At 37.0% G+C, this 15084-nt stretch overlaps 1 protein-coding gene across 5 annotated transcripts in view; it reads right to left on the bottom strand.

The window, feature by feature from the left end:
* The window catches only part of SCAF8 (SR-related CTD associated factor 8), a 104184-nt gene that overhangs the window by 49861 nt on the left and 39239 nt on the right, over positions 1-15084 (bottom strand). For 4 of the 5 annotated variants that reach the window (XR_012830900.1, XM_075706729.1, XM_075706728.1 and 1 more), the window contains exons 8-12: positions 6888-6967; positions 6342-6459; positions 3445-3576; positions 3178-3290; positions 2485-2678 (exon numbers count right to left, since the gene is read on the bottom strand). Coding sequence is in view for 4 of the 5 variants with exons in the window: in XM_075706729.1 (XP_075562844.1) it covers positions 2485-2678; positions 3178-3290; positions 3445-3576; positions 6342-6459; positions 6888-6967 (637 nt within the window). In the remaining variant the exon portion in view is untranslated. The remainder of the gene's footprint in view (positions 1-2484; positions 2679-3177; positions 3291-3444; positions 3577-6341; positions 6460-6887; positions 6968-15084) is intronic. The other variant, XM_075706730.1, reaches the window with a different exon arrangement.

The raw sequence follows: 15084 nt of genomic DNA, 5'->3' as shown, positions 1-15084 counted from the left end.
CTCCATAGCATGGATATAAAAGGCTTTACAATTGCACAGAAATCACTGATCAAAAAGCAAGAATAGTAAATCTCTTACTATACAGAGATTAAGTACATGAACAAAAATGTTAAAAGGTTAAAAGACACCAAACACTCAGTACGAGTGTTCATTCTTGTTTCATTTTCTTTTAAACAAAACAGTTGTTTTAAAAGAAATGAAAAAAAAAAAATCTGTGGATTATTAGCTAAAGTAAACTGCAGGAGAAATTACTAATAATTTCTATTCCATGTTCCATAAAAACCATGCCTGTAGGATTTGAAGTCAGTTTTAACAAAGTAAGATTAAGTTTTAACCGGCTAGAAGTGTATTACAGGAGGAACTTAACTGCAGTATTATGCACTGCATTTTCAACTGGAACAAATGGAAACTATACTTTTACTTTACTTTGGGGAACACTCCAGAAAGACAAACTTGGCCGAAGCCCAGCACTGAACTGAAGATTTCCATAATAATTCTGATTCTTGTCGATTCCACCACAAGCCCAGATCCCCACAATTTGTCTCCCAAATGCCTACCCCTGTCCCCCTCACCAAATATAAACACTCACTGACATGTGAGCTTGAACTTCCTTCTCCCGTATGTACATAGTTCCAATTCTTTTTGTCTTCCAAATATTACCCAATCTATGTGTGCAAGTCTTGACAAACTTATAGCAGTTATTTCCACTTAACACAGGGTAGTCTAAATCAGCAAGATATTAGGCCAATACTGGTAGTTTTCCTCAAGTATCTTACTACCTTGAGTAATCCACCCAGGATCTTAAAGGGTCTAAGGCAGAACAAAACCAGACAACCTGGATCTCTTGGGCTGGCCCCATCCTGAACCAAGGAAACATTCTTTCTTCGTCATCATCTTGATACTTCCCACGTCCTTCCTGTATCAATCTTGGTGCATGAAACTGGAAACCAGTGTTGTGCATTCCTCTGTCAACTAACATTTTCAAGTGACAGCAGCACTCAGTAGTACTGACAATGACTAGCTTTAAGATTTCTCTTGGACAAAACTTGTTCCTCACATACTTGTCAATGGCCCTTTTGTTTCTCATGGTGTTAAGCTCTATGAAACTATTCTTCAGACCTCAGCAAGCGGTAACAGTGACTGTCACTGAACAAATTTCATGAAGTAAAACGCTTATCAGGTGAATTGCCTATTTATTTATTTATTTCCCCCTGCAAAGTTTCCACGCTTCGCTTAGCCTTCTTAACGTCTCGTCTCCATGAGCCGGGTCACTTCACAGGACCTCAATTGCTGCTGCTGTTCATCCGTTTACTTAACATCCCTGCCTCCCAGTTCCCATCCATTCTGATTATAGCTCCCTGCTTTGTGGACTGCTGGGAGAAACCTACACCATAAAACTGATTTGCCTCTTTTCACGTGAAAAGTCAGAGAAGAAAAAATACACATCTAAACTGTAGTAATGTCCTGAGTTCAAAGGCACCTTGGAATGATGTAAAATAATAAAGTGAAGAGAACAGAACACTCTTTCCTTTGCAAAAATGAATTTTGAAGTGCTTAACTTGTCAGATACATGATATAGTTTTAAAACACAAAACAAATGCAAAACTACATCAGAGGCTGCATATAAACTATCTAAAGAAAGTTAAATTCGGGAACACAAGATCATTAAAAAAATAAATTAAGTACAATTATGCATCCCAAGAATCCAGAGTCCTGCTAACAACAGCAATGGGATATACTGATACAGTCGCAAATGACTGCACCCAATTTCACTGTTTCTAGCGCTCATCCCAAAATACATTCCCGTTGATTTAAGCAACTGTGTGGAGAAAGTTCTTCTCCCTGCTACCTTCCTTATTTTTAGTATGTAAATTCTCTGTAGAAACAACAGCAGTGCACAGCAGCACTCTGCAGAAGCAGAAATCTGGTTGGCTTTTGTATACTTTCCTAAGATACGACCATTATGGTCTGTCTTATGATAGCAAATTACTCATTTCACATTTTCACCTGCTTCGGCTCTATGTCCCTGTGAAAAGCTATTTAAAAAGCACTCTAAAAGTTTAACAAAACTGGCCTCTATTTAAGATATTCAAAGTGTCCAAAGTGTGTACCACATACTTAAATGTCTTATCAGCATACCAATTTTCAGATCAAGCGCTCATCGTCTTCAAATGCCCCACAGAAGACAGCATTAAAAAGAAAGCAGATTGTAACTTAGGGACAGCCCTTGCTAGTCTCTGTTCAGAAGTAAAATCGTTGGTGCAACAGTATGAGTAAAATCATCAGTACAACAGTATGATACTTGCTTTCCTCCAAGATGAAATGATGTACCTGTCTAAGTTGTAAGAAACGTCAGAAATAAAACTTACAAAAAGATTATGGTTAAACTACTCAAGCTAAATCTTGTTCTTTCAATGAAAGACAAACCAAGCCTTTCTTCCCGTTAATATTACATTATTGAAACAGTAAGCAGCTGCCACTTACCACTTAGTGTTTTTGACCGTATAGGAGGCAATCCCTTTTTCTGACGTTCTTTTTCCCTTTCCCTAGCCCTTCTTTCACTGGAATATGACCGAGATGACTTTCTCTTCCTTTCTCTTGATCTTGAGCGTGAACGTTTTCTGTGCTTACGCTTACGAGAACCAGACCGTGATCTAGACCTTCGTTTTCTTGGTGACCTACAAAATACTTAATTTCAGTATGCTGACTTAAAAAAATAAAATACTCTAATTCAGTCTTCTTTTAACTACAAACTTGAAGTGTGATATCTAACATTTCTGTTATATTCACTCAAACTGCTTCAGGAAATAAACTTAATGCCATTAGTGTGAGGAATAGAACATACACCTTGCACTTAAAAGAAAACAGAACACATTCAAAGTGTTCCATTACAGTATCTACTTTTCTGCCATAGAAAATCTGACTAGCTGCTAGTGTTAGGTATTTCTGTTACCTGAATGGGTCTTAAAAAATTTAAAATAGACCACAGAGATGCAAAATGAACCGTCATACAGAAAGGCTGCGCCTAACACACAAATATTAAACGAACACTTTTTTTTTCATTGCCAAAAACTGCTCATGACAATTTTGGAAAATGCAGAATTGAGAATGATAATCACAAATTGCAAGTTTGTTTCAGAAAACCTTCATTTACTTAATACAAGTTAATTATGAAACCTTGAACGAGATCTTGAACGGGTTCTTGATCTTGAACGAACAGCTGATTTCTTTTCTTCTTGTTCAAAAATCTCCTCTTCAGCAACATCCTGTCCTTCATCTATATCCATGTCCTGAGGTCAGACATAACAGACATTCAGTAACATTTAATAAACGTACTCACAATATATACGACTATGAAAGCATACGTCCATATTACCCATTTTGAAATTATCTTAGTATGTGTTTTCCTTTCAAGTTCTGTAATCAAATTTAAAATTGTTTTACCTGTTGTTGAATATCCATTGAATCATCTACATTTGTTTCCACTTCTAAAAACTGCTGCTGACTACTCCCTTGTGATGGTGAGGCAGAGTGCTCTGAACCAAAATTTCCTTCTTGAGTCTCCTCAGGGCTTGCCTAAATAACAAATAATAATGTATCATAAAAAGCCTCATAATTCAAAATGCTTACTGTGTCAAAATGTAATACACCATGAAACAACTGTTCAAATATCTCTGAAAAACTATTTATCAAGTTTCTCTTATTTTCCCTCTTCCTATTGATGTGAAAGCTAAACTAGATGTCACTCCATTCCATTCCTTTTTTTGTATCATTCTTAAATACCAAACTTTGAAATAATTAATATTCCTGTCTATTAAAAAATTACTATCTATTTGCTGAATCAAAAAAAACAAAGTACACTATTTGTTGCTTAATTTGGCTGGCTTGAAAACAAAAACTCACAGGACAAACAATAGCAATGGCAGCCATATGTACCGTGACACTGAAAGATACCCATTGGTCACCCATGCACACACATTAATAAATGATATTTTATTATTAATACAATGAAAATATTTTCAATACCAATTGAACTGGTTAAAAAATTTACATTTAACTCCAAAGTTTCTTACAGTGTGTGCTTTAAGACAAGTAATTACTACAAGATAAGGGAGGGTGTTGTGTCATTTATGTCAGCATGTCAATTATGAGAGCTAACAAAACAAGCAGTTCTGAAAAAACACCAAAATTAAAAAATGCAAAATACTAAATGCATTGTTGACTTGCTAGAGAAAAAAAACCATAATGGCCTGTACATTGGATTGTACAGATTTGGAATAAATATCTGTAAGATATGAAAGAAATTCAAGCAATACTGGAAATGCAATGAAAATACTCAGAAATGCTCTCAGGACAATTTTGAAAAGTCATTTTAAACATATAATCCAATATTACAGGTAAACATTTCAGTGATTCTCATTATATTTTCACTTTAATTAAACAAATGCTAGACATTCTATCTGCCAGTGGTAGAAAGTTAGCAGAATGACATGTAGTAACAAGTTTTTTTTGTTTTATCTTCGTATTTTTAAACAGCTTATAATGACAGTTTGCAGAAAAATAAAAAAATTCTACTATAATTCAGTTAACGTATTTTTCTTCTAACATTATGTTTCATCTCATTTTCCTTTTATTTAATTATTCTTCAACAATCTGTTTCTTGATATCAATTCCTACATTTCTTGTTGCTCCTTCTGTCTCATATTCTATCCTCTCCTACTCTCCCTCTGCTCCTAATCAGATGCTTAATAATTTTGTGTTTTATCTTTCCTTCTCTTTCCTTTAATTTTTATCACTGATGCTTAAACATGAAAATAAAGAAAATCTTCCTCATAACACGCTGCAGTCATTACAGAGTAGTTCCAGCAGTAGTTTGTATCTTTTAGCTGCTATAGAGGTGAAAATAAAACTTCCTCTCCATACTGACTAGACAAGAAGCTCAGCAGACCTGAAGGAAAACAGCTTCTGGGGGAGCACTTGGAATAGAATATGAAATAATAGGGGGTGAGTCATATGAACTTTCTACCCATAAATGTACTGTAACTTGATTTCACAGATTAAAATTAAGTTAACTCTAATTCTGCTTATTTTACAATAAGGTAGGCATTCAGCATTTTTATTTTCAAATTAGATAGTTACTTTTAGATATGTCACATCAAAAGCTCCTAAAACAGATGCACTCTTCAAAGTTATATTCCTTTACAACATTTTTTAGTGTTCAAAGCCAGAAATTACTAAGATAACATCAAAAACTATTTAGTCTGTAGCTATGTTGTACAAACTTTCTCTGTTACTGCACTTAAATGAGAAATGAAAATAAAACATAGTAAAATAAAGAAGTAGAATAAGCAAATAGTATCTAGTAAAATTAAATTACTGTTTTTCTAAACAACTAAAAACTCAAATTCAAAAATTCAAAACTCAAATTATGTTCTTGATTGAAAGCTGAGCGACTGCATCTTTGCAGAGGCTAAACTAAAATCCCCAACAGATGTTTGTTAAGTTTGTGGACCCTTAGACTTTCTTTCAATCTAAGTTTTCTATTTTACTGTGAAACTAGATCCAAATACTTTACAAAAAGTCTACTCTATACCTGGTCAGTATCAAGACAGAATAAACCTTGGTGGTTTTTTTTTTTTTTCCTAATAGGATCAGGAACTGGGATCAGGAGGGGAAAAGAGCGGCTAAATACTGAGGACTAACCTCAGAAGAAATAAGCCAATTTTCTTCAATATAGAGAGGGCCCAATTCACATAGTTAAGAAGGAATCTTGGGCTGTCTTTCGCACCAGTTCTTAATCAATCATTTCTCAGAAAATACATGATTCTATTCTTTAGTTCAGATTCTTCAACAGAATGAGACATTTATTAGCCAAGACTTAAAGCTTGGTAGGGGAAATGAAAGTTACCCACAATCTGTGTTCTGTCCTCTTGATGGTTCTGCAGCAGCAGCTTGCACGCTGCCCTCCCTTCACAGACTGGAGCATAATCACTTCAGTGCTCACCTTCTTCTTTCTGACAGCAGGGAAAATGCTTTTTTCCCCCCATATAAAGAGCTGAACAACCAAAGCACAGTCACTCAGCTAAAGGGCACTCTTTCCTAAGAGAAGCAAAATGTACAGCCCACAGATTTGGATGTTTTTTTTTTTTCCTGCTTTAAGCACTTTCTTCCACTTATTCCACTTACTCTGCAAGCTTCTGTTAGATGATCGGCTAGTTACAAAGACTTTCATTATAAGAGAAGTGTCAGTAACAAGACCATTTTTTGTCCTGAAGCAGAGTACGAATTTTTTATCAGTGGAGAAAGTAATTGTTACGACAACCACAAGATGGAGTTCTTACCTTTTGAGGCTGCTGTTGCTCCAGAAGCTGTTGTCTGAGATGTTCTAGATTTTGTTGCTGTAGCTGTTCAGCTAGTTGGTGAAAAAGTGAGTTGTTCACAGATTCTGCTACTAAAGGCCTAAAATGAAATAATTTAAATAAAAAAAAAAACCCAACAGTTTTTCCTCTTGGTTTAAACAGCTAGTAAACACATCTCCACAACTGAGTCTCAAATGTAACTAAAAACCTAAAATAATGAAGACAACGTAGCTAGTTCCACCTTCTGTTATCATCAGTATCACATTAACGCTATGAATATAACTAACAAAGCAAAGAACGCGCTAACTTTAAGATGAAGTCAACAAAACTTCTGGCACACAAACTTATCTTAAGTATTTTTAAAATGTGTATGTTTCATTAATTTACCAAACTGTCTTTTCTCTTCCTACTGTTTTAGTATACTTATGCTCTGAAAGAAAAAACATTTTCCTTACTATTTAATCCTAATGTTCAACTAGTGTCAGGCAAATTTTAGCATTTTCCATAAGAAACATAGCTTGATCTTACAGTTGGGAAGTGGGAGTTTCCTTTTTAGGTTCTTCATTTTGTTCAGATTCTTCCCCAAAGTCAAACCTGTCCATCAGCTTCTAGGAGAAAGTAAAATAAGCATTACTGAGTACTCCTTATACATCTCTTTATATATATATACTTTTCAAAAGAAAAATGCTCTTATTTCTCTAACTTAAAAAAAAAAAGTTTGGCAAATAACCTGAATAGAAAATTAAATGTCATACTGCTATTGCTACCAAACTCCTGAATGCAGCACATACCAAATTTTGTCCATGGCTTTCTTGAGCTCTGGCTGCTGTTACAAGTATAACCATATGGTTTTTCCATAGTAAGTAACAGCTAGTTTAGAGGAAGGCTTAAATAAAGATTAATTTTTACGTAATGGTACCTTCAGTTAGAAGAAATCACTATGAAGAGGCCAACTATTTGATCCTTTGGCAATCAGCAAACTGCTCTGCTCATATCAAGACAAGACCTACAGCTTGATTACTTCACAAAGAATTACTGTATTTTCACACATACGTGTCATTTAGACAACCTGAATTCCTTCAAATAAACTGCTCCTTGAAAACAACTTCTTACACAGTCTGCCAAAAATCAAAGCAAGCAGTTATCATGTAACAGGAATAAGCCTCCAGGGGGATAAAAAGAAAGGTATCCAACAGGGAAAAAGAAAAACTTGGGATAAACTTCCTGGTTTATCTGTAAAGATGTCTACACTGTTGTTCTGCTGAACAAAAAAAGTCTGGTTTGTTTATTATTTTTTAAACAGTCCAGCAGCATTTTATTTTCTTGAAGACAAAACTAAAAAACAAGCATGAAGACAGACAACAAACGTTATTTGTCACTGAGGTTGCCTTTCTTCAGTAACTATGCATTGATAGAGCAGTGCTATCAAACCCATGTCTTTGCATCTTTACACCTTGGAAGTTTTCTGAAAAGCAGAGTTAACGCTGTACTACAAACCGCTGTAACTTCTTCTCAAATCCTGGTCTCAGAAGAAAAAACCAAGAGGATGAGAACATAGAGCAGTCATTTTGAAATACCAAGGCAAACACATCTCCAGTAACAAGCCATGATGATTACAGTAGCCCATTTTCTTTCTCAGGATGCTCTATTTACTCTCAGTTACTGGAGTCCAGCAAGAAGAACAAAGCATAAGCTAACTAAGAGACTGATCAATCAAGAATTTAGAACTATCTTCCCAATGAAATAATCTAATATATATGAAAGCAGGACTGAATATATCTCTGAGAAAACACAGCAGAAACATAGACCATCAGGCTTACGTGAGATGGTATGCTAAAATCCAGAATAATGTTCACCATGTATATCTAATCCATTTAAAGCAAGGCGGCTGCCTTCTTTTTATTTTTTTTTCATATTGTTAGAATATTTTCAGGTAAAGCATTCGCAAAATGCTGCTGCTCTAAAAAAATACACATTTTAGAAAAACAACCAGTCTCATCTTTAAAATATTATTAATCATCACATATCTTCCAACATGACAAAGTAGAAAGGAAGGTAACAGAATATGTACTATTTAATCATCTCAGAAAAGGAACAAATGGAAAGCAGTCAACAATTTATGATATGCAAAAAAATCATTTAGTTAAACCAGGACCAGAGCAAACCAAAGAACTTCCAGCCAAGACAGGCGAATGTGCAGCATGGTTTTTGTTTAAATTTGTTTTAAATAACATAGTAGATATTAAAGGAAAAAATCTGAACTGAAATATCTTGATTTTTCAATAAATTGCAACAGAATACTCTCAACAATAAAGCAATAGAAATTAAACCAACTTAAATATTAGGGTACCTAGGTTAACCCACCACACACATGCATGTAAAAGTACAGCACTGTCCATGAATGCTACACTTGTTACTTTAATTACCTAAGAAGAGAATAAGCTCAGAAAAAGCAGTGGGAATGATTAAAGACATGAAAAAAGCTTTTTATTCCAAAAGGAATAAAATTCTTCTTACAGATCAGGATAGTCTCTTTAGAAAGTAAAATATAAGGAATAAGACATATGTATAGGACATGTTGATCAAAAAATCTTTATCATAACACAAAGATATGGTCATGTAGCAATAGTACAAAACACACATTTGATGTTGACAAAAGAAAGGGATTTTTCATGTAATGCATATTAATTTGTGCAACTCATTACCACAAGACACTATGGAGACTGAAGAGCTTGAAAACAAAGTATTGGAAGAACTGCTGAATTTATTAAAAATAGGGCTTTTTAAAAAAAGATGGATACTTAGGTATTCATTCGAAATATTTTCCTGCACTATTTATATTTGTTACCAAATTCACCATCATTATATCATGGAATGAGAACTAAGCTTCACAGTTTTCTTTGGATCACAATGCTCACTGATTATCTATCATAAAAGCTGTCTTTTTTTATGTCTGCCAACTCAGAACATTTGCCTTTTGGACACTGCCTTCAATCACATAAGTAATTCTACATCCACATCATGGCCCCATCCTCCATTCTCTGAACTCCATCACAAGCCTGTTCAGTTTCTCCTACAGAACCTATTCAATATTTCTAATTATTGTTTTCAGGAATTGCTAGATTCTCTAATTTTGCTGCTGCAGCTTTTTTAAGATGTTCAGGATTGGTCACTGTACCTCAGGTAAGAATACTTCATCGATATCCACTAGATGACACTATCTCTTCTGACCTGTTCTTCATAAATCACAGGACAGTCCAGGTTGAAAGAGACCTCAGTAGGTCTCAGTCCAACTTTCTGCTCAAAGCAAGCTCAGCTGTGAGCTCAGGTCAGGTTACTCAGGGCTTTATCCAGTTGAGTCTTGGAAACGTCTTAGTTTCCAACAACTGAGACTGCACAATCTTTCCAAGCAACCTATTCCAGTGCTTGACTGTCCTCATGGGAAAAAAGGTTTTCCTTATACCCACTCAAAACCCTTTTGTTTCAATTTCTGTCTGTGGTCTATAATCCTGCCACTACGCCGTGCTGTGAAGAGCCTCACTTCATCTTGCTGACCTTCCCATAGGTGCCGGGGGGTGGGAGGGGGGTGGTGGTGCTGTTCGGTCTCCCCCAAAGCTGCCTCTGCCCCAGGCTGAACCAGCTGCAGTACTCCAGCCCTGACCATTTTGGTGGTCCTCCACTAAACTGACTCCAGTTTGCCAATGTCTTTCCTGCGTGGGGCGGGAGCAGCAAAACTGGATGTGATGCTCTAGATGCAGTCTAGAGCAGATGGGATGTCTAGATAGGATGATCATTTCCATCAATCACCTGGCTATACTCCTGTTCACACAGCCCCAGATGTTGTTGACCCTCTTCACTGCCAGGGCACACTGCCAGCGTATGCTCTGTTGTTACAAGTACACTTGTTACAAGTTGTTTTCTTATAAAGACTAGAACCCCAGAGATTAAGCAACTGCATGTCTGGCACTCAAACAAAGGCTGTTAACAGTCTAATGTTGCTGTTCATTGTACTGTTCTGACACCTTGGGTTTTGATACTTATATCTCTAAGAGTATCATCACCTGCAACTGAGGCATTTTGTGTTAAATATAAAACTATTGCAAGCTCTCTGAAATGCATACAAAAACTCTAGAACTTCAGGTCATCCTGGAAGATCACTAACAAATATCTAGATATGTTGTCAGGAAGCAAAGCATTCCCAAAACTTTTCCTCTTAAAAAAATCTGGTTTATAGTTTTTATTTTATTTGGGCATCCTATTTGGACTTCATTACTAGTTACTTTGAAGCAGCTCCAGTCTGGCCCCATTGACTGAGCGCTCATTAGTAGCTGCAGCATATCTTTTGCTTTAGCTTAATCCAAATGAATCTACTTTATGCATTCAAGATTGTTTACATGTACAACACATCCTTTCACATTGCAGAGCAATCAAATGTTTCACCTCAAAAGCATGCTCCTGATTCAAATTAAAACACTGATGTAGATGCTTCCTAAGAAAGAGGAAGTTAGGCAAAAAATGCCAGGAGGCCTGCATGGATGAACAGGGAGCTCCTGGACAAACTCAAACACAAAAAGGAAGCCTACAGAGGGTGGAAGCAAGGACAGATAGCCTGGGACAAATACAGAGAAATTGTCCAAGCAGCCATGGATCAGGTTAGGAAAGCTAAAGCCCTGATAGAATTAAATCTGTCCAGGGACATGAAGGGCAACAAGAAAAGCTTCTATAGGTACATCAGTGATAAAAGGAAGACTAGGAAAATGAGGGCCTTCTCCAGGAGGAAACAGGAGGCATGGTTACCCACGATATGGAGAAGGCTGAGGTACTCAATGACTTTTTTGCCTCAGTCTTTGCCAGCAAGTGCTCAAGCCACACTGCCCAAGTTGCAGAAGGCAAAGGCAGGGACTGGGAAAATGAAGAACTGCCCACTGTAGGAGAAGATCAGGTTCAAACCATCTAAGGAACCTGAAGGTGCACAAGTCCGTGGGACCTGATGAGATGCATCCATGGGTCCTGATGAGATGCATCCATGGGTCCTGATGAGATGCATCCATGGGTCCTGAGGGAACTGGCAGAAGAAGTTGCTAAGCCACTATCCATCATATATGAGAAGTCATGGCAGTCTGGTGAAGTTCCCACTGACTTGAAAAGGAGAAACATTAAGTCCCATTTTTAAAAACAGAAAAAAGGAAGACCTGGGGAACTACAGGCCAGTCAGTCTCACCTCTGTGCCTGGCAAGATCATGGAGCAGATCCTCCTGGAAACAATGCTAAGGCACATAGAAAATAAGACATGATTGGTGACAGCCAGCGTGGCTTTGCTAAAGGCAAACTGTGCCTGACAAATGTGGTGGCCTTCTACAATGGGGTTACAGTGTTGGTTGATAAGGGAAGAGCAAGTGACGTCATCTATCTGGACTTGTGCAATGCATTTGACATCGTCCTGCACAACATCCTTGTCTTTAAATTGGAGACACATGGATTTGATGGATGAACCACTTCGATGATAAGGAATTAGCTGGATGGTCACACTCAAAGAGTGAACGGCTCAATGTCCAAGTGGAGACCAGTGACGACTGGTGTTCCTCAGGCATCCATATTGGGACCAGCGCTGTTTAACATCTTTGTTGGCAACACAGACAGTGGGATTGAGTGCACCCTCCACAAGTTTGCTAAGGACACCAAGCTGTGCGGTGTGGTTGACAAGGGACGCCATGCAGAGGGACCTTGATAGGCTTGAGAAATGGGCCCGTGCAAACCTCATGAAGTTCAACAAGGCCAAGTGCAAGGTCCTGCACATGGGTCAGGGCAATCCCAAGCACAAATACAGGCCGGGCAGAGAATGGATTGAGAGCAGCCCCGAGTATAAGGACTTGGGGTTGCTGGTTGATGAGAAGATCAACATGACCTGGCAATGTGTGCTTGCAGCCCAGAAAACCAACCGTACCGTGGGCTGCATCAAAAGAAGTGTGGCCAGCAGGTCAAAGGAGGTGATTCTCCCCCTCTGCTCTGCTCTTGTGAGACTCCGACTTGAATACTGTGTTCAGCTCTGGGGTCCCCAACATAAGGACATAGACCTGTTGGAGTGGGTCCAGAGGAGGGCCATGAAGATGATCAGAGGGCTGGAGTACCTCTCCTATGAAGACAGGCTGAGAGAGTTAGGGTTGTTCAGCCTGGAGAAGAGAAGGCTACAGGGAGACCTTACAGCAGCCTTCCAGTACCTGAAGGGCCCCCTGCAAGAAAGCTGGAGAGGGACTTTTTACAAGGGCATGTAGTGATAGGACAATGGTTAATGGCTTTAAACTGAAAGAAGCTAGATTTAGATGACATATAAGGAAGAAATTCTTCACTATGAGGGTGGTGAGGCACTGGAACAGCTTGCCCAGAGAAGCTGCAGATGCCCCATCCTTGGAACTGTTCAAGGCCTTTGAGCAACCTGGTCTAGTGGAAGGTGTCCCTGCCCATGGCAGGGGGGTTGGAACTAGATGGTCTTTAAGGTCCCTTCCACACCAAACCATTCCATGATTCTATGCTTCCTATAAAAGTAAATATTGCCTTTTTAACACTTCATTAAGGTTGCCATGTCTAGTAAACAAATTATACAATTAATTATACAATAAAATGGAAGTAAAGAGTCTAATAAATAGAATTACATCATTATGACTCATGGTCTTCAGCTATTGAGAAGTGGTATTTGGGTGGTAGGTGATATTGGTGCTGAGAAACCATTAAAAAAAGCAAGGAAAATTATTATCTCCAAAACTTATCATGCAAAAATAAGATTGCCCATTAATACATATATATTAATATGTACTCTTCTATAATGCCTAGATTCAGAAATCCTCAAACCCTGGAAAAAGGAGAAAATCAGTATGGTACCACCAATGTTATATTTTAAAAAAAAAAGAAAAAGGAAATTCTAAAACTATATGCTACTTCGGCAAAACAGCCTAAAATAACCCTTGCACAAAAGCCTCAATAGACTAACAAGATATACATTATCAGTCCATTCATAGAGATGCTGTAGAACACTGAACAAGGAATTTGACATGTATTATAATCTAACACTACTTGTATAATGCAGAACTGAGGTACAGATCACATACTATAAACACAACTCTTCCACAGCTTACAAGAGTAAATCAACACTATATACCTACTGAAAGCTTGTAAATTATCAGACTGCCACAGGAATTCCTTCCACAACACTTACCTTCAAGGTCCCAGAAATCACAATCATGTACATTCACTCTGCTGACAGCTTTCATGACAAGACTCCTGCATACTATTACTGACATAAACTCATTAAAGAGCATCAGGCTGAACTCAAGGTACATAAACATCTCAACAGAGTGCCAATTCCTTCAATTTGCTGCAGTGAAGTTGTCCAACATTCAAGACAGCCACACCTATGAGTACACCTATCCATATAAATTCTAGAATTAAAGTCTGCGGAATAAACCACAATACAGTGCCATATTAATTACTTGTTGTATCTAAATATTAAGGCAATCCCTATTAACTGATGCATTCATTCCCTGTGATTATACCCTACTTGTGTTGAAGGTTACAGCTGTGATACAGCATGAGTACAGGCCATTTTTTTTTTCCTGAATTATTTTTACAGCTGCATTACTTTCATTAGTAATAACAACTCTCTATTATTTCAGAGATTTGAGTTTAGCTGAACAAATTCTAGAAATATAAGATAAATTGTCCTAAAACTTTGAACTCGGCACTTGTCAAGTTCTGAGCAGCCAACTGCCTGAAAAAGAGATTATCCGGGTTAGGAAAAGAAAGGTTTTTGCTTCTCTGAGTTCCTTATTCTTTATTCACTCCAGGACAATCCTACAGAGATTACCTACTCACAAGCTGTTCTTCCAAAGATAATGGATTAAGATTTATTTATTTATTTATCTTTGAGTAAAAGTTCCTCCTTTTTTATTCCACTGATATTATACTATTATTACTGTAATTACCAGCATGGTTATTGCTACCTGGCATTCAACTACATTAGTCATCTTAAATTCCTGCATTCTGTATTTATTTAATTTTTTTAAGATAAGCACATATGTGGCAACACACACAGTTTCTTTACCTACAGGGGTTTGTTTTGTTTTGTTTTGTTTTTTTTACATTTTGACATACTTTAAGAAGTATCACATGACTAGTTTTAACTACAGTCATAAACTTATTTCTTCACTTTTTATCGCTTCGTGGCTAGTATTACAATTTTTCTTAGCATTATAATTATAGAATTATAATGTAAGAAAATTGCAAGTCCAATCACATTTTAATCTTCTAGGAAAACAGCATACATAAATTTCTGCATGTTTCCCTTTCATTACCTTGTAAGAAATCATTTCCTACCTCAGATCATGAACACAGGAAGGGGAAATACAAGACACGCTCAGTTCTCACCGATGTGTTACAAAGGGTGAAGAAAAACATATAACAATGGCTTAACCTTGCTAAATCAAATCCATCTTCCTACTCAATGACCCTTACAGGTCCCTTCCAACTTGAGATATTCTATGAAATGCCATTTAGCCCTAAACTCATATACACCCAGTATTTTCTTTTATACTACTGTCTCGACACTTTTTTTAAATTTTCAAGATAGAGCACTTTATAGCATATTCATGTGGTTTTAAAATCTCTGAAGTCAAAAGGTAAAATCCAAAAGAAGAGTCTTTCACTTACATATATTTTAACAATAAATATTTCT

Source organism: Pelecanus crispus, chromosome 3, assembly GCF_030463565.1.
Source record: "Pelecanus crispus isolate bPelCri1 chromosome 3, bPelCri1.pri, whole genome shotgun sequence".
In the NCBI taxonomy this organism is placed as follows: domain Eukaryota; kingdom Metazoa; phylum Chordata; class Aves; order Pelecaniformes; family Pelecanidae; genus Pelecanus; species Pelecanus crispus.
Note: the sequence above shows the minus strand (reverse complement) of the source record. Positions and strands in the feature narration are given on the sequence as shown.